Here is a 26,748-nt window from a genome sequence, read left to right as displayed (position 1 = left end):
TGGGTGGGTTTCTTTTCGACGAGGCACAAGCCACTCGATGACCCAGCGGGCCCACGAGTTTGCAAGTGCTCAGCCCCGGCGGCGGGGCCGGGCCGGAGTGGGCAGCGGGCGCGAGGACAGGACCCCACTGCCTGGCGGTTCCTGTCCCCTCCCTGAGCCCCCCGCGCTGCCCCAGAGCACCCACAGCCCTGTCCCGGACGCCTGGGTCCAACGAGCCGCTGCCCAGTCCCATGGGGGGACCCCCGAGCCCCAGCGATGCCCAGGGCACCGTTGGCAGGATATGGCCCCGGGGACTCCCGCGGGCTCATGGACTGGCCCAGACCCTTCGGCTGCTCTCCGGGCCCATGGAAAGGGGCTGTTTGGCACCGTATTTTCCCTAAAAACACTTAAAATTGAGCTGCCCCCCCCATGACACATCATTTGGGGGGATGTGCAGAAAGCTCCCCGCACCGTGGGGTTTCCGTCCCCCTCTCCCTGCGAGATCCTGGTGTCTTCCACGGCCCCGCTAATATAGATACATATATATATATATAATATAAAAAAATATATATAAAAATATATATATTTTTTGGTGTGTAATTACACCCTCCCAAAATTGCACGGTGTATTGTGGATTATTGTCAGCGAGCTTTTTCTTTTTCCAACCAACGTGGCTCTTCAAATGTGGAAACAGCCATGGAGGCGTGCCAGAGGGGAGGAAGGAAGGGGAGAAAGAAGGAAAGAAAGAAAGAAAGAGAGAAAGAAAAGAAAGAAAGAGAGAAAGAAAAGAAAGAAAGAAAGAAAAGAAAGAAAGAAAGAGAGAAAGAAAGGGAGAAGATCAGAAGGGAGCCGCAGGGCGAGCAAGCAAACCCACCCCGAGCCAAGTAGCCCCTTGCCGCGTTTGGCAGCGGGGTTGGTGGCCCCGGGGACCCTGTTGGTGCCCAGCCCGTGCCAGGTGGGGGGCGGGGGGGGTCCCAGGGACACCCCAGTTTTTGCTAGTGCAGCGTCGTCCCCGCGGCAGAGCCGGGCCGGGCGTCCACGAGGCGCCGGCGTCGCGCGGGACCGCGTGGCGCGAGCCAACTGCGGGCCGTGCCGGTGCCCGCGCCGGCGCCGGTGCCCGCTGCGCCCGGCTGCATCCCGCTGCCACGGCGTCAGCGTGGGGATGCGCGGGGACCCCTCGGGGACCAACCCCCCCCTCCACCCTCCTTTTGCCACCACTGCCCTCCCCGATTGCACCCCGAAACGCAGCCCCGCAGCTGCCCGGCGGCGCGGCGAAGCACTGGGGTGGTGGCAGCGGCGGCGGCACCGGGGTGTTTGTGTGTGTGTGTGTGTGTGTGCACGGGGGGGGGGGGAAGTTCACGCGTGTGCGTGTGCGTGTGCGGGCGCGTGTGCCGCCCGCACCCCGGGGCGCGCCGGGCCCCGCTGATTGGCCGAGGGGCCGTCCAAAATCGCCGGTGCGCCGGGGCCGCGGGCTGCGCCGGTCCCACCTCTCCCGCCGCGCACCGTATAAAAGGGGAGGCGAGGCAGGGCGAGGGCAGTAGGAAGTTTCTGCTGGGGTCCGGATTGGAGCTACACAGTCAGAGCAGCCCTGTATGACCCGACTCTGAGACAAAGAGGCCCAAAGAGTCTACATGTCTAATATTTAGACATGTTCAGCTTTGTGGATTCTCGGTTACTGCTGTTGATAGCAGCGACTGTACTACTCACCCGCGGGCAAGGAGAAGAAGACAGTAAGTAGCCGGCGGCGGCTCTCGCGCTCTCCCCGCCGGTGGGACGGGGCCTCGAGCGGCCGCGTCGACGCCGCTCGCCTCGCTCGTCCCTTCGCCGTCCCGCCCGCCGCGGCTCCTTGGGAAGCGCCCGGAGACGGGTGGGTGGGTGGGTGCGGGGTGGGGGGAGAGGAGGTTGGGAGGTGGGGGGGGGAAAGGGGGAAAAAGGAAAAAGGACGAGAGCGGGTGGCGGGACGCGGTGGCTTTGCGTGGAGCGTCGCGGCGGCAGCCGGGGACGGGCTGGGCGTCCCCAGCTCCGTGGGCCTCTGGCCGCGGCCCGGAGCGCGGTGGTGGCGGCCCTGGATGCCTTTGCCAAGCTGGGAGAGGGGGAGAAGGGTGGGGAGCGAGGAGCCGGCGGGGAAGGAGGGGAGGACGGGGAAAAGGCAGCGAGAGCTGCGGCGGTGGCGGCGCGAGGAGCCGGAGGGGAGGAGAGGAGGGGAGGGGAGGGGGGCGCGACGGCCCTGGGATCTGCAAAAGCCATCAGGAAAGAATTAGAAAAGTCTCGGATGATTCATAAGGAAAATGTTTTAGCAGCCCGTAAAGCCGGGGCCGTCTAGACACCCCTTCCCAGACGGCCCCCTTTGCCCTGCGCCTGTGCAGGATGCGACCCTTGAGGGTGCTGGGCGTGGAGGAGGGGGCGCAGCCCAGCGCCCCCGTTTCTCCGCCGGGACCCCCGCGGGTCCCCGGGGCAGCGCCAGGCCTGGGGTGCCGCAGCCTGCAGCGTTTTCCTCGTTTTGTCGGGGATTTTTGAGCACTTTTTTTTTTTTTTTTTGGCGTTTCCCAGCGAAGCGGCCCCGGCAGAGCGGGGCGGGCGGGCGGCGGCGGGGGGCTGGCCCGCGCCCCCCGCTCCTCGCCGGGCGCCCGGCCCCGCTCGGGGCCAGCCCTCCGCCCTGGCGCTCTGCCCTGCCCTCCACATGCGCCGATTCCCGGCGCTTCCCCCTCCCGCTCCCTCCGCTATTCCCTCGCCGGCGGCGCAACCAATCTGGCCTCATCCAGCCCTAGCCCGGACCCGCCTGGATCGAATTTCAGCCGGAGCCGCTGAGCCAGCCCACCTGGCCCGCGGTCCAGCCGTGCCTAGTTCGCACTTGCTGCTTTACCAGCCGCGCCGCTGAGCCGGTCCCGTCCCCTCCCGCCCCCCCCCCCCCCTGCCCCGAGCCCGGATCCGCGGCGGCGCCCCCCGCCCGGCGCCCCCCGCCCGGCGCCCCCGGCCTCCCCGCCGCCGCCGCCGCCGAGCCCCCGGCCCGGCCCGGCGCGGGGGCTGTTTGCCTTGGCCCCGGCTCCCGCGGGCCGAGGTTGCGTTTGGACGTAACAACTGGCTGGAGGTTTTGTTTAAATTCCAAAGTAAGTGGGAAGAGTTTATTGTGGTGGTGCTTTTCCTGTGTCACCGCGATGGGCTGATGAGAACCAGATGAAGGGCGAAAAGCTCCAGGAGAGGGGGGAAAAGAGGAGGGGAGCGGGGGGGAGAAGCGAGGGAAAGGCCGCGCCGGGATCGCCCAGGAGAGGCGGCCGAACGCCGGCGGCCGAACGCGGACCGCGAGTCTCGGCGGCTGCCCCCGCGCCCCGGCTCTCGCGCCCTCACGCTCCCTTCCCCGCCTCCTCCTCTCCCCAGTTCAGACTGGAAGCTGCATACAAGATGGACTGACGTACAACGACAAGGATGTGTGGAAACCTGAGCCCTGCCAGATCTGCGTGTGCGACAGCGGCAACATCCTGTGCGACGAGGTGATCTGCGAAGACACCTCCGACTGTCCCAACGCCGAGATCCCCTTCGGAGAATGCTGCCCCATCTGTCCCGAGACCCACGGTACCGGCCCCGGGCCCCGCGCCGCGCCGAGCAGCGGGCTGCCTCTGCCTCGCTTTGCCGCGACGCTACTCGGGGTGTGGGGGGGCGTGGGGGGCCCACGGGCTCAGCATCCTTCCTCGGAGGGGCTGCGGCCCCGGCGGGGTGGGGAACGGGGTGGGTGGAAACGTGGCGCGGGCTCGGCTCCTCCGACTGACCCTTCTCCTTTCTCCTCAGCTTCTCCTTCCTACCCAGAAACCACTGGAGTAGAGGTAATCACTCGCATCTCTTTCCTGAAAAAACTCTTTCCCAAAGAGTTCTCCTTATTTTCTTGGTGTCCTCCGTCATTTCCTAACCCCCTGCCTCTCCTCTCCCTTCCAGGGTCCTAAGGGAGACACCGGCCCCAAAGGAGACAGGGTGGGTATCTCCAGCCTAGCTCCTCCAGCCGGACGCGGCACGGCTCCGGGGCCGTTCTCGGCTGCGCCCCGGAGCATCCCGGCACGGGGGCAGCGCCGGCGCGCTCTCACCCCCCGCCTTCGCTCTCCCCGCAGGGACTTCCCGGCCCCCCTGGCAGAGATGGCATCCCTGGACAGCCTGGCCTCCCGGGACCCCCAGGCCCTCCAGGTCCTCCAGGCCTCGGCGGAGTGAGTATCGGGCAACCGCTCGGCCCTGCCCGGCCCCGCTGGCGATGCCCGCGATGCTCATGCCTCTCTCTCGCTCCTCTCCGCAGAACTTCGCTCCTCAAATGTCTTACGGATACGACGAGAAAGCCGGTGGCATGGCCGTGCCCGGCCCCATGGTGAGCACCCAACGGCGCGGCGGCCGGGTGGAGGCGGCCGGGCGACGCCGGCATGTGCCCCCCCCCTCCTCCATCTGAAAATTGGCTGGGAGCACCCGCCGCCTCGGCCCGTGCTGGGGCTCGGCTCGGCACGGCGTGGCTCACGGAGCCCGCTGCCCCGGCGGGGAGGAGGTGGGAATGTTGTAAAACAAGGAGAGAAGCCACGGGGCGGGAGCGTTTCCCGGGCAGGCAGCGCCGAGGCGGCTGCCAAGCGGTAGGAGGTGTGAGCCAAGGCGGGAGGTCCTGGGAAGAGACAGCGGCACCGGCGGCGACAGCGGTGGGGGGGAAGGGGGGAAGAGGCGACGTAGTGGCACGCTGCTCAGCTCGGGTTTTCTTTGCTTCGTTCCTAGGGTCCAGCCGGTCCCCGCGGTCTCCCCGGCCCTCCTGGCGCTCCTGTGAGTATCTCCTCCATGTCTCCAGCATGGACTTGAACCCCAGTCCTCAACCTTGAACCCCTTGGTCCTGGCAGCCCCAAGTGTCCTTTTGGCTCTTGGCTGGGAGTAACTTTCCCCGTGGAGGGGTAGAGAGGGGACCAGGGTGGAGTGAGGGTAGGAGGTGGCCTCCCACTCTTCCCTGGCCCTCTTGATGGGTGACAACACACACCTGGCACTGCTTCCGAGTCCTCACTCCACTTTACCTGGGTACCACTGTTGCCAGCAGGGCAATGTCTTCAGACCAGGCTGCTCATTTTCTAACCCATTTTTTCCTTTTTTTCTCCTGCTCAACGCTGCAGGGTCCTCAAGGTTTCCAAGGTCCTCCTGGTGAGCCTGGAGAGCCTGGTGCTTCTGTAAGTCTTGCTGATCTTCTCCTTCTTCCTCATATCCTGTCAGTCTGGGATGGATTACTGAGTTTTCCCAGCCTTGGCTTCGTCCTTGCCATTCCCTCCTTCACCACTTGAGGGATTCTCTGGCTGGAGATATCTTGGCTCCAGGCCAGGAGCGGTGGGAATGGCGCTGCCTTGGCCTGGGAATACCCGGCTCATGCCTGTGGGAGGGCGGTGGGAGAAGCCTTGCTCCGGAGCTGAGCCCTCACCCCTGTGCCCTGCATCTCTTCTAGGGTCCCATGGGTCCCCGCGGTCCAGCCGGCCCCCCTGGCAAGAACGGAGATGATGTAAGTAGCTGTTGCAAGACCTTGCATCCTGCAGGGAGGACATGATCTTCCCTTACTTGGAGCTGAGTTTAGGGTCAGATGGCCACATTAATACTGGGCCGATGGATTCCAGGTCTTCAGGTGAATAGGGACCACCTGGACCAGGATCAACCTCCAACAAGTTTTTCTTCTCTTTGCCTTCTCTTAGGGTGAAGCTGGAAAGCCTGGCCGTCCCGGTGAGCGTGGTCCTCCTGGACCCCAGGTAAGATATCTCCAGTGTCTGCTGCATTTGGGAGATGGTGGCTTCCTCTTCCATGGGCATTCCCAAGGGGGTTCTGGCAGCCATTGGCCCATGTGGGCAGGAAAACTCCTGTCCATCCATGCATAGGCTGGCTGGGCCAGGGTAGTTGATGGTGAAGCCCGGGAGCAAGGATGTGTCCAGGAGTTGCTCCCTGGAGCCCTGGGAGTTGGGAGTGGGTGGGCAGGGGATAGCAGCCCCCTGTGCCTCTGTGGGCCTCTCCAGTCACTCTCTGCCTCTTTCTTCTAGGGTGCACGTGGTCTTCCTGGAACTGCTGGCCTGCCAGGCATGAAGGGTCACAGAGTAAGTTGATCCTTGTTACTGTTAGGATTTGGGAGCCCTTGAAGGCCATGCATGGCTGTATGACATGCCCAGTCCCGGCATGAACCTGTGGGCCTGTGGGGAAGGGGAGCACCATGGCTACTGCTGGTGCAGAGCCCTCCACCAGCACCTAATTTGGAGGGCCATCCCATCTGGAAGTGGGTTGTGAGAGCACCCCGTCCTTCACAGTGCAAGGGTGTTGCACTTCTAGACCCAAATTCTGACTCTGACCAAGGTAGTGAGGTCTTTTCCTGACTCTCACTCTTGTTTCTTCTCTCTCCTGCGCTCCAGGGTTTCAGCGGTCTGGATGGTGCCAAGGGTGAACCCGGTCCAGCTGGCCCCAAGGTGAGGAACTGCCTCAACAAGGTCACCTTTGCCCTTTCTCCAAACTTTCCTCTCCTCTGTCTGCCTTTGGAAATCACTGATTTTTGTCCTTGTTCCTAGGGTGAGCCTGGTAGCCCTGGTGAGAACGGTGCTCCTGGACAAATGGTGAGTGAGTGAGTCCTGTTCTTACCCAGCCAACCCCAACAGTGTGAGCCAGATGCAAAAGAAAAGGGTGAAAGGATCAATCCAGCCTTGATGAGCAAAAGGATTTGGGTGGTGGTGGGAGAATATGATGGGGAAATAGCTTGTCCTCTGGGTCTGATTCTCCAAAGATGCCCCAGTGGGGCAGGGAGGGGGTTTACTCCCTGGAGACATCACTGCAGGAAGGGCAGGGGGAGAAGGGATGGGAAAAGCCCCAGCATGATGAAGGCAGCTTTCCTCATGATGACATGTTTTTGCTCTCCTCCCCAGGGTCCTCGTGGTCTTCCTGGAGAGAGAGGCCGCCCCGGTCCATCTGGCCCTGCTGTGAGTATCCCTTCTGCACCTTTGAGCAGGGCTGAGCATCCCTTCTTGGGCTACGCTGTCCTGGGCACACAGAGCTTGCTTAGGAGCCGAGTTTTGTGCCACCACTGCAGATAAGCATGATTGGTGAGTGCCTCCTCTCTCTCCTTGCCCACAGGGTGCTCGTGGTAACGACGGTGCTCCTGGTGCTGCTGGTCCTCCAGTAAGTAACAATACTGTCTTGGAGCAACTGGCCTTAGCTTACGCAGAGTCAGCTTCCCTGGAGGGGACTCGCTGACTCCTGGATGGGAGATCCCCTTCCAGCATCTCTTCGTTGGCCAACGCCAAAGCACAGCTCAGCTCCATGACCACAGCTTGGAAATCCTGGCCAGGGTCCAGAGCTCTGGTGCCCAGAAAACCCGCCAGCTCCAGATGTGCACTGGAGTTGCTTTTCTGACACGTGCCCTCTCTCCTATAGGGTCCAACTGGCCCAGCTGGTCCTCCTGGCTTCCCTGGTGCTGCTGGTGCTAAGGTAGGGACCTGTCTGACTCTATTCTCTTAAGTGGGACATCCAGCTCTCTAGGGGTTGGCAGAGAAGCTGAAAAGCTGGTGGAAATAGGGAGAGGGGAGGAGGAAGGATTGAGTGTCAAATGTGTTTACAACGTGGCCTGAAAACTTAGAGAGCAGAGCTGAGTCTAGCCCTGGTTGTTGTGGGTTCATCCATGCTTGGTGCCAGGCAAGTCTGTAGCCAAAGTGGCTGCACTTCTCATCTGCAGTGAAGATGAAGGACTTCTCCAGTTAAATCTCATGGCTGCATTTTACATGGCTCAGGTGTCTCTGCAGGCTGTAGGACTCTGCCTCCACTGAAAACCAGGCTACAAAAGAACACGAAAATCATCCATTTTCCCATACCCAGCCTCCACTGGGAAGTGAGACAGAGGTCCTGAAAATCCAGAGATGTAAGGAAGTTTCACAGCAGCCCATGTGCTCATGGCTTCTTCTCCCTCTTCCTCTCCAGGGTGAAACTGGTCCCCAGGGTGCTCGCGGTAGTGAAGGTCCTCAAGGTGCCCGTGGTGAGCCCGGTCCCCCTGGCCCTGCTGGTGCTGCTGGTCCTGCTGTAAGTGGCATCCAATGGCTCATTCCCATTGACATTGTATCCTGCTAAGCCTGGGATAACCTTCATCTTTGTCTTTCTCCTCTGCAGGGCAACCCTGGTGCTGATGGTCAGCCTGGTGCCAAAGGCGCAACTGTGAGTATCCATCATCACCCACCTTTCCTCATGGCTCTTGGGACCAAGGTCTGAGCAGCTCCCTCACCACCTCTTCTGCCCCTTTTAGGGTGCTCCTGGCATTGCTGGTGCTCCTGGCTTCCCCGGTGCTCGTGGTCCCTCTGGACCTCAAGGTCCCAGTGGTGCCCCTGGTCCCAAGGGTAACAGTGTAAGTATCATTGTTCTTCTCCATCTTGCTTGTGATGGGCCTTCTTCCCCTTGCAAAGCTGGGCAGAGATGCTGAGCAGTAGGGCTCAGCCCTGATCCTTGCCTCTGTGGCTGGTATTACCACTTCCCAAGCAAGAGCCTTCCACCTTCTCCCTGGGTTCAAGTCCCTTCCTCTGCTCCAGCAACCCACTGTCCTGCCTGGAGATGTTTCCCTCCATCTCCATCCCTGCAAGTAGCAGGGTGGGCACTGGGGACTGAAAGCTCCTTGGGAGATGCTGAACATCTGCCCACGTGCTGAGGATCCCAACAGGACGAGGCTCGTGGCTCTCTTTGCTCATCGATCTGGTATTAAACAGCCTGTTTTCCTTTTCTTCCACCTCCAGGGTGAACCTGGTGCCCCAGGCAACAAGGGAGACACTGGTGCAAAAGGCGAACCTGTAAGTAACCTCCTCACAGCCCCTGCAGGGCTTGCTGACAGATACGACCTCAGCTTAGTTCAATGTATCCTGTGAATGCTCACCCCTCTGCCTCCTTCTCCAGGGCCCTGCTGGTGTCCAAGGTCCCCCTGGTCCAGCTGGTGAAGAAGGCAAGAGAGGAGCCCGTGGTGAGCCTGGCCCCGCTGGGCTTCCTGGCCCCGCTGGCGAACGTGTAAGTAGGAGTTCTCCCTGTTGCCATTGCTGTCATATCCCTATTCTTATCCCTCTTCCTCCAAGACCGAGTTCTCCTCCTGCTCTGGACATCTTGCCCACTGGCTCCACCTCCTGGGCACTCCAGGCTTCTGCTGGGCAGAAAGCCAGACACCTCCTGGACCAAACGCTAGGATGGTGAAATTCCACCTGGCTTCAATCTCTTCTAATGCCCTCATTCCACCAGGACCCCTGCCTGAGATCTCCACTGGAGCATCTCACAAGCCCTGAGGGAGACCAGGCCTGCTCCCGACTGGAAGCTGAGGCCCACATCAGAATATCTTTCCCTTGAAACCCCAAGTCCCCTGAAGCTGCCCCATTGCCTTGGGCTTATTCCTATTGCCAGCAGCCCAAGAGACCTCAGCTACCCACCTGCTCTTCATGCTGTCCAGCCACACCACGCTGATCGTTCTTGTGTCTCTTGCAGGGTGCTCCTGGCAGCCGTGGTTTCCCTGGCGCTGATGGCATTGCTGGTCCCAAGGTAAGTACCAAACTCTCCTCCTCATCTGTGTGGGAAAGAAGTGTCCTGAATGGGGCAGTGGGGATGCGATAGGTTTATCAGTTTTGCTGTGCTCCAGATTACTCAACCCTGAGGCTGGTTCTCTGTCCTTGCCTCCTCCCATAATGTGACTCTCATTCCCTGTCTTCATCCATATCCTCCAGCTGAAGTAACCTCTGTTTCATCTCCCATTCCTTCCTAGGGTCCCCCTGGTGAGCGTGGGTCCCCCGGCCCTGTTGGTCCCAAAGGATCTCCTGGTGAAGCTGGACGCCCTGGGGAACCTGGTCTCCCTGGTGCTAAGGTGAGTGTTTGGAGGTATGGTGGGATGGACATGGAAGAGATGGCTTGGAGTCAGGTTGGGTGAGGGCAGCCTGGAGATCTTGGCAGGACTGGCTGTGAGGAGAAGCAAGCCACATCAGCATGACCATGGCTGCTAGTGCATTGGTGGCCCTGGTCCAGAGCTCTTTTTCTTTCCATGGAGAAGGCCACTTTCAGGGATGCTAAATCTCCTGATTTTTGCAGGGAACAGCATGCTTCTTGCAGCCAGCAGAGGAAACCTGATGTCCTAACCCACCTTTTGCTCTCTTCCAGGGTCTGACTGGAAGCCCTGGAAGCCCTGGTCCTGATGGCAAGACTGGCCCCCCTGTAAGTAATATCTGGCTGACTGCTCTGCTCCTTCCTCCCCATCCTCTTGGGTTACCACAGGGTTTGCTAATGGAACTCTTGTTTCCCCCACGATAGGGCCCTGCTGGTCAAGATGGCCGCCCTGGACCCCCAGGCCCACCTGGAGCCAGAGGCCAAGCTGGTGTGATGGGTTTCCCTGGACCCAAAGGCGCTGCAGTGAGTGCCGACATGAGCTGCTTCCCACGGTGACACAGGCTGGTCAGGCCTCCCCTAGCACGGAGGCAAAGATGCTGCACAAGGCCAACTTGGGGCTTGCTTGTCCTTTATGGCTTTCTACAAGCTGGGCCTCTGCAATCTCCTGGGATGTGGAGGGGCATGCTGGCTCCTTCGGGCTGGAAACCCAAGGAGGGGTGGCTCAGGGGACATGTCCCCGGGAAGGGCAATGGGGAGTGGAGGGGAGAGCTGGTCTTGCACACCCACCAGCCATGTCCGATGGAGGTGTAAAGCCATGCGTGGCGGAGTTGTGGTCCCACCTTGGTCTCATTCTGCCCTCCTGTGTTTAGGGTGAGCCCGGCAAACCTGGCGAGAGAGGTGCTCCTGGTCCCCCTGGCGCTGTTGTAAGTATTCACCTGTCCCTGGAGGCTACAACATATCCACCTCGCAGGACCAGACCCAACCTGGGCTTTGCAAGGGAGGTTCACCTCAATGAGGGGGGAAGGGAGGGCCTGGGCAGAGGGGAACATGACTTGGACTGGCGGAGCTGGGCCCTAGGAAGGCTCCAAGGAGCAAAACTGGGCAGAATACTGTAGTGAGCTGAAGTGGCTGAGAGTCAGGTGTGATCATTGCCAGAGGCTTTGGAGCAGGGACAAAAGGCCCTGCAAGGACGTGACGTGTCCCAGGGAAGCTCACAGCTTCTTTGGTCTGCCAAAGGCGCTATGGTTCCATCCTCCTCTGCCCTGCTAGGGAGATCTCTCTGCAGTCTCACGGGTTCATTGCTTGGGGTCCCCTCCAGAAGCACCTGAAGGTTGGGTCCGGCAGGCTGAGTCCCTTTCCCAAATCCACCTGTAACCAAACCCTGCTCTAAGCACCCTCTTCCTCTTCTTCCTCAGGGTGCTCCTGGCAAAGATGGTGAAGCTGGTGCCCAAGGTCCTCCCGGCCCTACCGTAAGTATGAATAACCCCTTCCCCACCCGGAGCTGTGCTGGGCCACTGGGGAACAGGCCTGGGAGCCAGCTGCCTGCCCTGATGCTTGCCCCATCTCCTGCAGGGTCCCGCTGGTGAAAGAGGTGAACAAGGACCCGCTGGTGCTCCTGGCTTCCAGGTGAGGAGCAGTCCCTTTTCCCTGGGGAGGTGGGCAGGGGGTGAGGGGGAGACCCCTCTGCGGCAGCAGTGCTGCTCCTGTTCTTGTTCCTTTGGCCGTCTGCCTCTGTAACACCTCTTCTCTCCTCCTTTCCTTGCGCAGGGTCTGCCTGGCCCCGCTGGCCCCCCTGGTGAGGCTGGCAAGCCCGGTGAGCAGGTGAGTGGGGGAAAGCATCGTGTGCGGCTGTCCCTGCCTCCTCCCTGCCTCCTCCCCATCGCTCGTCCCCTGGCTGAGGGTCAGGGCTGCTGGATGTGGACACCCAGCTGCCCCAGGCACCTCGCCTGCCCCCCCCATCCAAGCTGGGCTGGGGGAGAGCCTGGGGCTGCCTCCCCAGGCCACAGCAGTGCAGCAGGAGAGCGGGCTCCAAGTGTGCCAGCCTTGCCGAGCCTCCGCGCAGCCTCCTCGGGGAGAGCAGAGAGGAGGCAGCACAGGGGACCCCAACCTCAGTTTGGGGTCCATGTGGGAGCCCGTCTCCTCCTGGGGCTGCCCCATCCCTCCAAGGGGCTGAGCACCCCCTGGCCTTCCCCATCCCTAAGGGCATCCCAAGGGCAGAGCAGTGGGAGCCCCAGGGTTGCCAGTGTCTCAGGGAGGGAGGAGAGCAAGGGTGCTCACCATGGCCTGCCTGGGCAGGTTAGGACCCACATCATGTTGGTGCAGGGGTTGCTCACCTCCTTCCCATGCTAACTCCAAAATCTCTCTGCTTCTCCACACAGGGTGTCCCTGGAGATGCTGGTGCCCCTGGTCCCGCTGGTGCCAGAGTAAGTTGAACCTTGCTTTCCATCTGAGCCAAAAGATCTTTCCTCTGTGCCCACCTCCATAACCGTCTGGGCTCTTTTCTTCCCTGCCTTCTCCAGGGCGAGAGAGGTTTCCCTGGTGAACGTGGTGTCCAAGGCCCCCCTGGTCCTCAGGGTCCTCGTGGTGCTAACGGTGCTCCTGGTAACGATGGTGCTAAGGTAGGTCCAAGGTCTCCTCTCTACCTCAGTGGCATGCACAGGGTGGGGACAATCCTACGCAAGGGCACCTGCTGCCATGCATGGGGAGGGTGGCTGGCTTCCACTGGCAGCTCCTCTGGAGCAGCCAAAAAGGAGACTGGTCTTTGCTTCCCCCTACTTCTGCTGGGGGTTTGTGGCGTGGGACCTGCAGGGCTGTTTGCCACCTGCAAGCCAGGCAGAAGCAGTAGAGGGTTTGCGCTGCGGAGGAAAGAGCTGTGATTTCTTGCTAACACATGTTTTTTCTCTCTCTTGTCCAGGGTGATGCTGGTGCTCCTGGTGCCCCTGGAAACCAAGGGCCCCCCGGTCTGCAGGGTATGCCCGGAGAGCGTGGTGCTGCCGGTCTGCCAGGTGCCAAGGGTGACAGAGTAAGTGTCCCCGGACGTCCTGTGCTCCCTCTTGCCCCATCTTCCCAGGCTGTGCCCTCGCACTTCTATCTCCAACCTCGCACCCTCTGGCCCCTCGGGGGCTGGATGCATCATCCGTCCCGCGGGGCCAAGGCAAAGCCAGAGCCGGGCGCAGGCACCCGGAGCAGGGCCCGCTGCCACTTGCGTCCTCGCACAAGCAGAGCCCTCGGGGGCCGGTGGACACACGGAGGGTTTCCTCCAGAGATGGGGCGGTGCAGGAAGATCCCGGCCTCTCCCAGGCTGGAAACAGCAGCGCCCGAAGGTGGGAGGGTGAAGAGCTGACGGCGCCGTAGGTCATGCTCTGGGGTGCCACGGGGAGGAGGGGGACAAGCTTTAACCTGCCGTGGCCTTCCTCTCCCCCAGGGCGATCCTGGTCCCAAAGGTGCTGACGGTGCTCCTGGCAAAGATGGTCTCCGAGGTCTCACTGGTCCCATCGGCCCCCCTGGCCCAGCTGGTGCTCCCGGCGACAAGGTGAGGTGGCACCGGGCAGGGGTGCTGCGTAGGGGACGTGGCAAGGCCACCGGCTCCTCCTGATGCACCACGTGCCGACGCCTCATTTCCAGAGATTTTAACCCATTTTTTTCTTTTCTCCCCGTTGCCAGGGTGAAGCTGGTCCCCCCGGCCCTGCTGGTCCCACCGGCGCCCGTGGTGCTCCCGTAAGTGGCTCGCGGCTCGTGGCTCTGCCGGCGGTGGCAGCCTCCTGCCCAGCCCTGACGCCGGCTCTCTTGGCTTCTCTCCTAGGGAGACCGCGGCGAGCCCGGCCCACCTGGTCCTGCTGGATTTGCTGGCCCTCCCGTAAGTCGGCGCGGCCGGCACGGCCACGGGTAGCCGCTCGCTCCCCTCTCGCTCCTCCCTCCGGCAACGGCCGGATCCTGCGTCGCTCGAGGAGGGGGGCGATGCTACCCGGGAGCTGGTGGGACGCTCTCCTGCAGGATGTTCTCCTGCAGCATGTGCCGTCCGCCGGCATCACCCCCCTCCATGTCGAGGGGGGCTGGCGGCCCCGGCACCCCCCGGGCTCACCCCGGCTCTGCTCTCCCGCAGGGAGCTGACGGCCAGCCTGGTGCTAAAGGTGAAACTGGTGATACTGGAGCCAAGGGTGACGCAGGTCCCCCCGGCCCTGCTGGCCCCACCGGTGCTCCTGGCCCTGCTGTAAGTAGCCCCCCGGCCCCCGTCCCACACTCGTCCCCGACCGTGGCTCAGCCTCGCCGCTCACTCCCGTTCCTTCTCCACAGGGTGCTGTTGGTGCTCCTGGTCCCAAAGGTGCTCGTGGCAGTGCTGGACCTCCTGTAAGTACCACGGCAGGTCTTGGCCATGGGGTGGGGGATGTGGCTGCGGGGTCCCCGGGCAGGGGGATGCCGGGAAGCTCCAGCACGGGAGTGGGGAAGCAGCTGGGCCACCCTGCGGGATCTCGCTCCCAGCCCCACGACAGCACGATGGGCCCAGTTTGGGGGACAGGAGGTGCTGCATTTCCAGCTCTGCCTCTCCAAGGATGTTTCTGCTCGGGGCTGTTTCATCCCTTCGGGGGGCAGAGCAGAAAGGGGGAAGGTTTGCCCTTATCGCCCCACTCCCAAATCGGGGCCGTGCCAGCCCGAAGCGCTGGCGCGTCGCTCCCGGGCACGGGGCCCTGGGCGCGGGGGCGGCTCAGCGAGCCCTGCGTGACGCCGGCTTCTCTCCCTTCCAGGGTGCTACTGGTTTCCCTGGTGCTGCTGGAAGAGTTGGTCCCCCCGGCCCCTCTGTGAGTACCTCCTCCTGCCCAGGCGCGCGCGGAGCCGGACGCGGCAGGGCTTGGGGGCAGCCTGGCGGCGTCGGGGAGAGGGAGGACGATGCTCGGAGCTGCCAGCCGCGCTCCCTCTGCCGAGGGCTCTGCTCGGAGGCACGAGGCGGCGGCGGCGAACTGGGCGAAGGTCCAGGCAGCTCCGCGACGGCTTGTCCCAGTGCTGTCCCAGTTGGCACCGGGACTCACCTGGACTCCCTTCAGACGGGGAGAACCGCGGCAACCGCCGGACTTGGCGGGCCGAGCCTTGGCCGCCTGCCCCGGGACTGAGCTTCTCTCCCCTCGCAGGGTAACATCGGCCTCCCCGGCCCCCCAGGCCCCAGCGGGAAGGAAGGCGGCAAGGGACCCCGCGGTGAGACCGGCCCCGCTGGCCGCCCCGGCGAGCCCGGCCCCGCTGGTCCCCCCGGACCTCCCGGCGAGAAGGGCTCTCCTGGCGCTGACGGTCCCATCGTAAGTCATCCCCGTGGCCGACTTGGTCCCCTCGCATCTCCGTGCGGCGACCGCGCTGGCGGGGGACATCCCGGCGGAGCTGCCGTGCTGGCGTCGCTGCATCTCCCTGAGCCACGATTTCTCCCCGCAGGGAGCTCCCGGCACTCCTGGGCCCCAAGGTATCGCCGGCCAGCGCGGCGTCGTCGGCCTCCCCGGGCAGCGAGGCGAGAGAGGCTTCCCCGGACTCCCTGGCCCATCTGTGAGTCGGCGAGGGGCTCGCGGCGCGCGGCAGGGCTCGCGGGGCGGGCTCTGCCCTCGGGCAGGAACGTCATCCCGGGGGCCGGGAGATGCCGAGATCCCCTTTGGATGCGGCGTCGCTACGCGGCTTGGAGGCTCCGTCCTTGCTCGGAGAGGGCTCCGGCTGCGCCGCCCGGGTCGGAGCGTCTCCGTGGTCGGCTTCTCCTCCAACGCTGCCCCTTCCTCTCCCCTCCGCAGGGCGAACCCGGCAAACAAGGTCCCTCTGGCTCCCCCGGCGAGCGCGGTCCTCCCGGCCCCATGGGCCCTCCTGGGTTGGCCGGACCCCCTGGTGAAGCCGGACGCGAGGTGAGCAGCGGTGGCACCGCAGGGTACCGTCCCCTCCGCGGCCACGCAGGGTCGGCGCTCGGCCCCGGCGCAGAGGCGCTGGACCGGCCCTGCTGAGCACGCGCCCGCTCGTGGCGTCCATCGGCGTCACCGGGGCACGGCCGGGCCCGAGGCGTGCTGCTCGTCCAGGCCCTCCTGCTGAAGCCCTCGTTAGTGCTCGCCTGCCCTAACGAGGGGGTCTTTGCTCCTCCACAGGGCGCTCCTGGCGCTGAAGGTGCTCCCGGGCGCGACGGTGCTGCTGGTCCCAAGGTGAGTGCCCACGGCTGGGGCGGTGGGGAGGGGGCGGTGGGGCTGGGCCAGCCCATGCTGAAGTCTCTGCTTCCTCCTCCTCTTCCTCGCAGGGTGACCGTGGTGAGACTGGCCCTGCCGGCCCCCCTGGTGCTCCTGGCGCCCCCGGTGCCCCCGGCCCTGTTGGTCCTGCTGGCAAGAACGGAGACCGCGGTGAGACCGTAAGTGATGCTCTGCCTGTTCCCGCTCTGCCTGAACCCCTGACCCAAGCTGGAGGGGGGGGCAGGATTTGCAGCCCATCCCTGGTGGAGGGGCCCAGGAGTCCGGGCCACCAGCCCGCACAGCTCAGCTCTGGTACTGAGCAAGGGCCGACCCTGACGTGGGTCGGAGTCTGGCCCTCAGCCCCACTCTCACCACTGGAGGGAGCTTCTCCTCCGGGCACTGGCGAGGGGACCCAGGCGTCCTGGGCGCCCCAGTGTCCTGCCTCCCACAGACCACCCTGCCCTAGGTGCTGGGTGACACTGCCCGCCACGCTGCCAGGGAAATCTTTGAGGATGCTCTAACCTGTTGTCTCTCTCCTCCTGCCCTAGGGCCCCGCTGGTCCTGCTGGCCCCCCTGGTCCTGCTGGTGCTCGCGGTCCTGCTGTAAGTTCAGCTCCTCCGTCTTTGTGCAGTGGGTGGACAACAGCCCTGCAGGCGCTGGGGCAGCACCTGGCCTGATGCAGCCCCTCACCACTCAACACACGGTCTCCTCCTCCTCTTCCTCCTCCAGGGCCCACAAGGTCCCCGTGGTGACAAAGGTGAAACTGGTGAACAGGGTGACAGAGGCATGAAGGGTCACAGAGGCTTCTCCGGTCTCCAGGGTCCCCCAGGTCCTCCTGTAAGTAGTTCTTCCTCCTGCCCTGGGCTAGTGCTGAGCACCTGGCTGTGGTGCAGGAGAACCTGCCTGCAGCATTGCCCCAGAGGGCTTGGGGGTCCCCGGGGCCAGTGTCTGGGTCCCCGGCAGGGTGTCTGCTGCTGGATGCTGCCTGGTGCCATGGGGACGCTGGAGGTGGCTGGTGAAGGCAGCTCTCATTGCCTGAGCATGTTGCCAACGGGCTATTTTATGTTTTTGCTCTGCACAGGGTTCTCCTGGTGAACAAGGGCCTTCTGGTGCTTCCGGTCCCGCTGGTCCAAGAGTAAGTACCCCCTGCTCCTCCAGCTTGGGGATGTCCGGGACAGGACTATGCTGTCCGTCCCATCCCTGCAGGGTGCTCTGAGTGCTCACCCACTCTTCTCTTCCCCGCACAGGGTCCCCCCGGCTCTGCTGGCGCCGCTGGCAAGGATGGTCTCAACGGGCTCCCCGGCCCCATCGGTCCACCTGGTCCCCGTGGTCGCACTGGTGACGTTGGCCCTGTTGTACGTACTGGTCCTGCTGCAGTGCTCCAGCTACTCGCCAGCCGCTGTGCCAAGCCTCCTGCCTTCATCTCTTTCTCCTCCTGCCACAGGGTCCCCCTGGCCCTCCTGGACCCCCTGGTCCTCCCGGTCCCCCCAGTGGCGGCTTCGACTTCAGCTTCCTGCCTCAGCCACCCCAGGAGAAGGCTCACGATGGTGGGCGCTACTACCGAGCTGATGATGCCAACGTGATGCGCGACCGTGACCTGGAGGTGGACACCACCCTCAAGAGCCTGAGTCAACAGATTGAGAACATCCGCAGCCCCGAGGGCACCCGCAAAAACCCTGCCCGCACCTGCCGCGACCTGAAGATGTGCCACGGCGACTGGAAGAGCGGTCAGTAACAGCCTGGTCCCCATCACCCCCATCCTGTGGCCACAAGCCCCCGTGGCCCTGACAGCCCTTTCTCTGCCCTGCAGGCGAGTACTGGATCGACCCCAACCAAGGCTGCAACCTAGATGCCATCAAGGTCTTCTGCAACATGGAAACAGGAGAGACATGCGTCTACCCCACCCAGGCCACCATCGCCCAGAAGAATTGGTACATCAGCAAGACTCCCAAGGAGAAGAAGCACGTCTGGTTCGGCGAAACAATGAGCGACGGCTTCCAGGTGAGCGGGGGGCCGCGGGGCCGGGGTGGTGGAGGTGGTGACGGCTGAGCACCAGCCAATCTAACTTCTCCTCTGGCACAGTTCGAGTACGGCGGCGAGGGCTCCAACCCGGCCGACGTGGCCATCCAGCTGACCTTCCTGCGCCTGATGTCCACCGAGGCGTCGCAGAACATCACCTACCACTGCAAGAACAGCGTCGCCTACATGGACCGCGACAGCGGCAACCTGAAGAAGGCCCTGCTCCTCCAGGGCTCCAACGAGATCGAGATCCGGGCGGAAGGCAACAGCCGCTTCACCTACGGTGTCACCGAGGACGGCTGCACGGTGAGTGGTGGTGGCCACGGCCAAGGGGGACGCTCGGGGGTTCCTGAGGAGGACGTGGCCGGGGGGGGGGGGAGCGTCGAGCCTGACTGTCCCCTTCCCCGGCAGAGTCACACCGGAGCCTGGGGCAAGACAGTCATTGAGTACAAGACGACGAAGACCTCCCGCCTGCCCATCATCGATTTGGCCCCCATGGACGTTGGCGCTCCGGACCAGGAATTCGGCATCGACATCGGCCCCGTCTGCTTCTTGTAAACCGGAAACCCCACGCGTACAGGAGAGAGTAAATAATAAAGAAAAAAAAAAAACAAAAAAAAAACAGCCAAAAAAGGAGAAAATTTCACATGGACTTGAATTCGTGTCGGTTTCTATCCAGCGTCGCTCAAACTATTTTCGTTTCCGTAAAAAAATCCAAAAAAAGCATTAAACCAAAAAAAAAAATAAAAATAAATGACTTTTCAAACCAAATAACCAGGAAGTGGGTTCGCTTGCTTGCCCTTCTCTCCATCTTCTCCTCTTCCTCCTCCTCCTCGGTGTCGTTCCGTTTTCCGCCCTGAAGACGGCGCGGGGCCGGCTCGGCTCGTGGCTCCGCAGCCCTCGTCTCGCCGAGCGCCGCCGCCGCCGAGGCCCTTCCCGCGGCCGAGCCGAGCGCTCCAGCCCCGCCGACGGCCTTCGATCCGGAGAGACCGACCCGCCAGTGCCGAGAAACCAGCTGCTCCCGCCGGCCAAACCTGCCCCTCGCCTCCTCCCTCCCCGGCCCCTGCGAGCGCTAAGATCTCTCCTTGCAACCTGGAGTCGGGCAACATCCAAATTAACCGACCTTTCTCTGCCGGGCTCTTTGCTACATGCATTTTTAATATATATATATATTATATTATATATACCACTGAAAGGAAAATGTTTAACTCATTTATAACCTGACTTATTTTTTTTCTTTTTAAACTCTCTTCTTTCCTTTTTTTTTTTTTTTTTTAATATTTTTCATTTGTTTGTTCAGGCAGCAAAAAAAAAAAAAGGATGTAAAAGAGCCCAACCAATTCACGGGGAGCTGCGAGCCCGGACGCCTCCTTCGGGGCGCCGGTGGCCCAAAGACGAGCGCGGACCCGCTTTTTGCAGGCGAGCCCCTGGCTCGGCAGCTGAGCCGTTCCCCCGAGGCAAACCCCGACAGCCAAATCCCTGGAGCAGAGAAAACCGGACCGTTCAGTGTATATTCTCCTTTTCTGGAAGGCTACCTCACAGCTGTGGTTTTCTTTTTTATTTTTTTTTCCTTATTTTTTTAATTTTTTTTCCCTCCAAGTAGTTTTAGGTTCGTTTGGGGTTTTTCAGCCGTGCCGGGACTTTCCTGCCAGGTTCAGAGCAAAGGTGCTAAGTTTTGTCTATTTTTTTCCTCTCCTTTTTGTTGCTATGTTGATTTTTCCCCCCCTCTCCATTCAAGGTCCAGCTGGAGTTGCCGGGGTTTCTTCATCCCATGGATTTTTGTTCTTTTTTTTTTTCCTTCCCCCTTTTGTTTTATTTCGGTCTAACTGCGGAGGTTCGAGCTGGGCGAAGCCACCGCGCAGCGTCAGCCCCGGGACCGCTTGGTGCTACAGACACGGAAACTGTCTGAAAAGACGTGAGTCTTGGGTTGATTTTTTTTTCCTCCCTCTTTTCTTTTTTTTTTTTTTTTCTTCTTTTTTTTTCCTTTGCTGCCCAGGTCGACTTGTGAATTTTCTAAAGGTGCTATTTAAACCCACACACACATGCATCCTTAAAGCAAGGCGTGGAGACAAATGCAAGGTAGAGCCAAAAAGCCTTGAAAGGGAAAGGCGAGCACGTGAAAGCAGCCCTGGTTCCCAGGTTAAGCAGGTGCATTTCATCTCTGCTCTCGTCCTCCAGCAGCTTTCTCCATCCAGCCTCTCCCCCCTCTTTCTAACCCGCTCCTCCGCCGCTCTCCTCCTCCTGCCGGCCTCTGCAGCCGCCGCCAGCTCTGTTTTTTTTTAAAACCTTCTGCTCCTCTTTTCCCCGCTCTTTCTCGCTCTCTCGCTCCCTCCTGGGGGAGAGGAGGGGGTTTGAACCCACCCCGTTCGCCAGCCCGTCTCCCAGCGAGGCAGATGTTCCAGGGTGTACGAGGAGTCTGTACCTAGTTTGTATATGTATAATAATTTGAGATGTTTTTAATTATTGTGACTGCTGAAATAAAGCATGTGAAATGATCCAACAAACCTGCGGTGCTCTGCAGTCCTCTCTGGCGGCCGCCGGGGTCCCTGCGCCTTTCGTTGGGGGGGGGGCGGCCCCGACGGGGGGCTGCCGGCTTGGGGTCGTGCTCCGCCGCGGCCGGGGGTCCGCGGGTGCCGATGCCGCTCGTCGTCGGGGCTGCCGCTCTCCTTCTGCTTCGCTCCTCCGCTCCCCCGCTCCCGTCTTCCCCGCCTCTGCCCCAGCCCCCCGCCAGCCCCCCGTCGGCCCTGCCCCTTCCCCAGCCCGCCCCACGGCCGGGGAGGGGGGCCGGACCCACTGCCCAGCCCCCGAGCTGGGGGGCAGCAGACGGGGCGGGGGGAGGAGGGAACCTGGCGGCAGGCACCGCTGGGGAACATCTGGAGGGGCTGCGGGGAACATCTGGGCAGTTGCAGAGAGCGGCATGAAGCCAGGCTGGGGCAGCCCAGGCTGGGGTCCCCGGGGTGCCCCCCACCCGGGGGGGGGTGTCACGGAGCGGCATCGCTGGGGCGGGGGGGGGGGGACGCGGCCCGCGCGACAGGGAAACGCGCAGAGAGGGGCTGGGGCCGGGCGCAGAAACCGGGTGCAGGTTGTACGTGCCAGATGTGCGCGCGGGCAGATGTGTGCACATCTGCACCCCAGAGCAGCACCCGGGAGGTGCCAGCGCACCCCAGCAGCAGCGCGGGCACCGCCAGGCGCGCGGACGCCAGCAGCGCCGGGACACGCGTGCACCCAGAGCGCTCCCCAGGCCGCCTGCGAGACCCCACGGCGGGGCAGGGGGGGGGGTCCGGGTGCCCGTGACACCCTGCTGGTGCCAGGGCCGGGGGTGTCTCCCGGCAGCCCCCGACGCACCGGCCCCGGGCGAGGGGACGGTTTCTGCGCCGCGGGGCCGGAGGCTGAATGGGGCCTTTCTGCTCGGGAGGCGCCGGCGCCGGGTTCCGGCCCTTTCAATGGCTCCTCTTGTTTCTCCGTCGGGCCCCCGTGTTTTCGTAACCCCCCACCCTGGCCGCCCGCCCCGGTGCCGGGGGGTTGGCCCCGCCGTGAAAGAGCCTCTTTCTTTGCAGGCGCCGAGAGCCCGTGCCGCTGGGCTCGCAGGAGGCCGAGGAGCGGCCGGATGGTGCGGCCGTGCCCGGGGGGTGCCCGGGACCCCAGCGCCGCCCCCCCACCCTGGGCCAGGCGGAGCTGCCAGGCGCCGAGGGGTTAAGCCACATCGCAGCCCGGCCTTGGGCGCTGGAGCGGGATGCCGGGGTCTGCTCGGCGGATGGGGTGAGCCGGCCGGACCAGGCGAGAGCCCCCCAAGGCGGGCGCGCCGTGCGCGGGAGGATGCCAGGGCACGGGGGTGGGGGTCCCCCCTTTGCGCCCCTTGCCCCCCCCACCCCGGGCTGTGGGGCTGAGCTGCCGGCTGGTGGAGAGCTGTCCCGGGCTGGGACAGAGGGCCACTGTCCTGCCACCACTGCCACCGAGCGCAGCCTGGGGACGTGGGACACCTCTGCACCCCGGGATGCTCCGGGAGGGAACCCGCTTGGTGCAGAGAACGGGCAAACTCAAGTCTCTGTTCGGCGCAGGTACCTGAGGCGGTGCCCGGCCGGGCCCCCCGGTGGGACCCCCGCAGCCGCTCACCCGGGGCAGAAGCGAGCGGACACGGACACGTCTCGTTGCCAAAGAGCAGCTTTACCAACCCGGCGGCACCCTCCCCCCCGCAGCGGAGGGGACCTTTCCAGGCCGCCTGCACCGAGCCCAGGGCGGCAGGAGGGACACGAGCACCCGGCGCAGCCCATTACCTGGAGAGAGGGAGAAAGCAGCTTAGTCCCATTTCCGCACCCCCCCCCCCCAAAAAAAGGCCCCTGGGCTCCCAGGGCTCTTTTTTAAGGGTTTCATTAGCTCCTGAGCCCAGGGACAGCTTGGGCTGGAGGGGAAGGGAATAGGACCCGGGCGTGCTGCTGCACCCCCGCGACACCCCTGGGTGCTGCCTCCCCCCCAGCAACGGTGCCCCCTCCCCGAAACGCCGCGGCGGGGCTCACCGCTGGCGCGGGAGGAGCGGGCGGCGGGCGGCGTCGCCCAGGCCCCGCGTGGGGTCGGCGCGCTGGCCCGTGCGCACGTTGAACATGGGCAGGGTGGAGAGGGGCCGCGGGACGTCGTCGCGGCTGCTGGCCATGTGCCGCAGCTCCTGCGCGTTGCCGTGGATGGTGGTGTGATGGACCAGCTGGATGCTGCGGGCAGCAGGGCCGTGAGCGCGCTCCCCCCCCCCCCCTCCCGCCCCCCCGGCCCCCCCAAGCAGCACCCAGCACCCAGCCCGTGTTAACCATCACCCCTGGACGGGGAAGTGCGGAGGGGCATCGCGGGTGACGACTCGGTGCACGCCGCTTCGGGGAGGATTGGTGCACGTCTGCACCCAGGACCAGCGTTCCCCACCCCAGTGAGACCCCGCAGAGCCCGGCCAGGGTGGGTGGCATGGTGGGGGGGGGCAGTGGGACCCCCCTTGTCACCTCGGGGACCAGCCCTCGTAGCTGACACTGTGCGAAGTAAAACAGCTCTTGTGCTCAAACCCTCGCGCGTCCCCGGTTATTGGAGGTGGCCGAGCCGGGGGGGGCAGGAGGAGAAGAGCCTGGCGGGCTCCACGTGGGGCTGGGGACCCTCCCGTGCCGCTTGGCCCCGGCTCGTCCGCCGCCTGCACGGACCCCCTACCAGCCCCGGGACTTACTCGGACGTCTCCATGTCCCTTTTTTGCCTATAAAACCAAGCAGAAAGGGGAAAACCAGCAGACGGTGAGGGAAGGGCTGCCGCACCCAGCGTGCTGCGGAAAGCGGGGCTCTTGGGGGGGGTCCCCCGACTTACACTCCCTCCCTGCGGCAGCACATGAGGTGGCCCAGGAGCAGGCAGAGCAGCGCGGCCACCAGCAGCGGCACCAGGATGGTGAGCAGGTAGCCGGCGAGGAAGTCCGCGGCGGGCGAGGCGGTGGGGGGCGCGAAATCGCCGCCCTCCTCCAGCACCCCGGTGCCCTGGGCCGGCCCCAGCACCGTGGGGCTGGCGGAGACCTCGAGCTGGAAAGGGGCTGGAGGTCGGCAAGCGGGGGGGGATGGGGCGGCCCCGGTTGGGGCTCCCAGAGAGCGTGGGGAAGAGCGGGGTGGGAAGAGGGGGGAGCACGGGCGCTGCACGGCGGCCCGAGGCCGGGGTGAGGGTCTCACCAGGGTGAGGTTGCACCAGTCGATCCTGAACTGCGGCCCGAAGGTGTCGTAGCAGGTGGCGACGGGCTGCTGGCCCAGGCTGCAGCGCAAGCGGCTCTGCGCCGAGGCGGCCGCGGCCAGGCAGCGCGAGAAGGCGCCGCGCGAGCCCACCTTGACGTACACCCTGGAGAAGGGGGGGGGGGACGGGGACACGCACACAGCGGCGGGCCGGCCGCGCTGCGCCGCAGACGGGCCCCCGAAGCCGCTTTTTCCCACGGCCGGGTGCCAGAGTGCGGAGGCTCGGGGTGCACCCGGGAGCAGATCCCTCCCCCCCCGCACCCCGACCCCATCCCCGGCGCCCCCCTCCGCGCCCCCGCCGCCCCTACCCCTCCTTGCGGCCCTCGATGGGCAGCGGGACGCGGCCGCCCCGGTCCAGGGCCGAGGTGATGTTGATGATGCTCAGGTCGCGCCGCTCCCAGACGCCGTCGGCCGCCTGCCGGAAGAGCCGCCGCGCGGCGGCCGGCAGCATCTCCTCCACGTTCCTGTTCGCCACCAAGAACTCGCCCTGGTACGGCGGCGGCCCGGCTGTGGGAGACAGGGCTCGCGCGGGGCCGCCGGCCGCGCCGGGACCCCCCCCCCCCCACCGCCGCCGCCCTCACCGGCGGAGGGCACCACGGTGACGATGACCCTCTGCGCCGCCGTCTCGTACGTGTCCCTGCCGTACGCCAGCACCTGCAGCGGAGCAGAGGTCCCGGCCGCGGCCGGGCGGCGCGTCGGCACGAGGGCGTGCGAGGGGCGCGGGGACCCCCGGCGCCCTGCCCCGGCGCCTACCTCGATGACGTGGGTGCCCACCTCCGCGGCCGTGGGCGAGCCGTAGAGGTAGCCCGGCTCGGCGGGGCCGCGCTGGGCATAGCGCAGCCAGCGGGGCAGGTCGGGGCGGCCCCGCAGGTGGGGCTGGAAGGTGATGGGGCCGGCGGCGGCGGCGGCTTCTGGGCGCGAGGACACGACGGGTGGGTGGGCGGGTGGGCGCACGGTGAGGCTCTGCGGCTGGCGGCAGCCCCGCAAACCCTCCCGCGTCGGCGCCCTGCGCAGCCCCCCCCTCCTCTCACCGCCGTCATCCTCGCGCGCGGTGGCGAAGGCCTCCTGGAACGGCTCCCGCTCGAGCTCGTGCACGAAGATGGCTCCGGTCTCGGAGGAGAGGCTGAGGTCGGGGAGGGAGCCCTGGGCGCCGCCGAGGGCCACCGCTGCGGCGAGGCACCAGGGCTAAAGCCGGGGTGGGGGGCAGCTCCGCCGTGCCTCAGTTTCCCCACCGAGACCCCAAGCTGACTCAAAGGCACTTGCAGGCCCCTGCCCATCCCCCTGGCGTCGGGCCCTCCAGAGGCAAAGGGCTGGGATATATTTAGGAGGTGCTGGAGACGGGACAGGGACAGGGCTGGCACCTGGCCCGGCGGCGGCGAAATCCCCGCTCAGTCCCCCCCCCCACCCCAACCCCCACCCCTCGCGCCCATCCTCACGTTGCAGCCGCATGTCCCCCCCTGCCGCCACCCCTTCCACCATCGCCCCCCCTCTCCCTGCCCCTTTCCTGGGGGGTCCCCGGCCGCGTCCCGCCTGCGGGTGCCCCCGGCCCGGCCACTCGCCTGCCAGCACCCAGAGCCGGAGCAGCTCCGGCGCGTCCATCTTCGCCGCCAGCGCGGCCGGGAGCGCGGCCAGGGCCTGATTGACAGGGGCAGCGGGTGGCACCGCGTGCCGCGGGGATGGGGACGTGGGACCACCCCGCCGCCCCACCCCGGGCGCCGGTGCCCTCCGAAACGCCGCGCAGGAGGCCACCGAGCCGCCTTTGCACCCCAAGGAGCAAATTGGGGGGCGGCGGGATGTCCCCTCCGCCACAGGGTTTTGGGGTGGCCTCATCCCTATGTGTCCTCCTGACGGGCTCAGGGGACGAGAGCTGGGGGCTGCGGGCACCGCGGCGAGGGCAGCGCGGGGCGACCGCAGCCCCTGCCCGGGTGCCCCCCTCCCGGGGCAGAACGGGACGGGGCGCTCGGGGACGGGGCGGCAGGGCCCCCAGTCTGGCCGCTGGGCTCAACTCCCACCCGCCGCCGTGGCGTGTGTATCGGTGTGCTGTGGCGTGTGCATCGGTGTGCTGTGGCGTGTGCATCGGTGTGCCATGGCATGCACATTGGTGTGCATTGGTGCGTGCCACGGCGTGCGCATCGGTGTGCCACAGCGCGTGCATTCGCATGTCCGCACGTGTGCATCGGTGTGCCCATGCGCAGGCATCAGCTTGCCACGGCGTGTGCATCGGTGTGCCGTGGCACGTGTATCGGCGTGCCATAATGTGTGCATCGGCGCGCCGTGGCGTGTGCATCGGCACGCCGGCACGTGTGCATCGGCGTGCCACGGTGTATGCATCAGCATGCCACGGCGTGTGCATCGGCATGCCACGGTGCGTGCATCGGTGTGCCGCAGCGCGTGCATCGGCGTGCCCGCGCGTGTGCTCGTGAGCCGAGGCGTGCGCAGGCGCGTGCAAAGGCCCCGTGCAGCGCCGGGAGGGTGGCGGGCGCTCGGCACGGTGTGGCGGAGGGCGCCGCAGGGGTGGGGGGGGGGGCGGTGGAGGCCGGGCCTGGCGGCGGGCGGTGGCGGAAGGGGAAGCGGGTGGCCGTGGGGGACGTCACGTCACGGCGTGCGGCACACGTCACGCCGCTGTCACGCGCAGAGGGCCAGGAAGCGGTGGCGGGCGAGGGGCCGCTGCAGGGTCCTGCTGCCCCTGTGCTGCCTGGGCTCGGGGGGGGCCTCGGCCCCCCCACGACAGTGGGGATGGGGGGGGCCAAAAGCGGTGCTCTGTGCCCTGCCCGCCCAGCCCTTTCGAGGTGCTTTTGCAGGAGAAGGGGTCCCCCCCCCCCCGTGCTGCCAAACCCGCGGCCGGTCCCCCAGGGTGTCTCTGCCCCCCAGCACAGAGCAGCCCCCCCATCGCACCCCCCCCCTTCGCACAGGGAAGCTGAGATGCAGGGCTGGGTGCAGTGCCGTGCACCGCCCCGGTCCCAGGGGACGCAATTTGTGGGGTG

The 26,748-nt window shown here is 64.9% G+C and overlaps 2 protein-coding genes across 2 annotated transcripts; one reads left to right on the top strand and one right to left on the bottom strand.

Annotated features, from left to right (window-relative positions):
• Positions 1-1,519: 1,519 nt before the first annotated feature.
• COL1A1 (collagen type I alpha 1 chain) lies at positions 1,520-20,533 on the top strand. Its single transcript, XM_062595552.1, has 51 exons — positions 1,520-1,709; positions 3,355-3,549; positions 3,763-3,797; positions 3,907-3,942; positions 4,077-4,169; positions 4,256-4,324; positions 4,714-4,758; positions 5,097-5,150; positions 5,420-5,473; positions 5,661-5,714; positions 6,000-6,053; positions 6,363-6,416; positions 6,516-6,560; positions 6,867-6,920; positions 7,075-7,119; positions 7,375-7,428; positions 7,915-8,013; positions 8,101-8,145; positions 8,234-8,332; positions 8,715-8,768; positions 8,872-8,979; positions 9,445-9,498; positions 9,719-9,817; positions 10,108-10,161; positions 10,258-10,356; positions 10,704-10,757; positions 11,250-11,303; positions 11,407-11,460; positions 11,602-11,655; positions 12,213-12,257; positions 12,354-12,452; positions 12,749-12,856; positions 13,259-13,366; positions 13,498-13,551; positions 13,637-13,690; positions 13,937-14,044; positions 14,128-14,181; positions 14,577-14,630; positions 14,958-15,119; positions 15,250-15,357; positions 15,594-15,701; positions 15,936-15,989; positions 16,082-16,189; positions 16,559-16,612; positions 16,740-16,847; positions 17,092-17,145; positions 17,258-17,365; positions 17,455-17,737; positions 17,821-18,011; positions 18,093-18,335; positions 18,441-20,533. Exons 1-51 carry the CDS (start codon positions 1,628-1,630, stop codon positions 18,585-18,587), a joined length of 4,362 nt encoding a protein of 1,453 aa, XP_062451536.1. The 5' UTR covers positions 1,520-1,627; the 3' UTR covers positions 18,588-20,533.
• Positions 20,534-22,174: 1,641 nt separating this feature from the next.
• On the bottom strand, positions 22,175-26,208 carry SGCA (sarcoglycan alpha). Its single transcript, XM_062595874.1, has 10 exons — positions 25,324-26,208; positions 24,796-24,930; positions 24,518-24,675; positions 24,346-24,418; positions 24,073-24,271; positions 23,708-23,870; positions 23,358-23,563; positions 23,224-23,250; positions 22,544-22,732; positions 22,175-22,303 (listed from the first exon to the last, which is right to left on the bottom strand). Exons 1-10 carry the CDS (start codon positions 25,592-25,594, stop codon positions 22,300-22,302), a joined length of 1,425 nt encoding a protein of 474 aa, XP_062451858.1. The 5' UTR covers positions 25,595-26,208; the 3' UTR covers positions 22,175-22,299.
• Between the last annotated feature and the right edge of the window lie 540 nt (positions 26,209-26,748).

Source organism: Rhea pennata, chromosome 26 (genome assembly GCF_028389875.1).
Source record: "Rhea pennata isolate bPtePen1 chromosome 26, bPtePen1.pri, whole genome shotgun sequence".
NCBI lineage: Eukaryota > Metazoa > Chordata > Aves > Rheiformes > Rheidae > Rhea > Rhea pennata.
This window is presented reverse-complemented; position numbering and strand designations above follow the sequence as displayed.

What these genes read in the sequence shown, in the direction of transcription:
- COL1A1 (XM_062595552.1), top strand. Translation starts at nt 1,628, where the DNA reads ATGTTCAGCTTTGTGGATTCTCGGTTACTGCTGTTGATAGCAGCGACT. An exon ending in ATGGCAAGACTGGCCCCCCT is followed by an intron (nt 10,162 to 10,257) that starts GTAAGTAATATC and finishes CCCCCACGATAG; the next exon opens with GGCCCTGCTGGTCAAGATGG. An exon ending in CTGGTCCCCCTGGCGCTGTT is followed by an intron (nt 10,758 to 11,249) that starts GTAAGTATTCAC and finishes CTTCTTCCTCAG; the next exon opens with GGTGCTCCTGGCAAAGATGG.
- SGCA (XM_062595874.1), bottom strand. Translation starts at nt 25,594, where the DNA reads ATGAGGCCACCCCAAAACCCTGTGGCGGAGGGGACATCCCGCCGCCCC. An exon ending in CACCGTGGTGCCCTCCGCCG is followed by an intron (nt 24,272 to 24,345) that starts GTGAGGGCGGCG and finishes TGTCTCCCACAG; the next exon opens with CCGGGCCGCCGCCGTACCAG. An exon ending in ACTGGTGCAACCTCACCCTG is followed by an intron (nt 23,564 to 23,707) that starts GTGAGACCCTCA and finishes GCCCCTTTCCAG; the next exon opens with CTCGAGGTCTCCGCCAGCCC.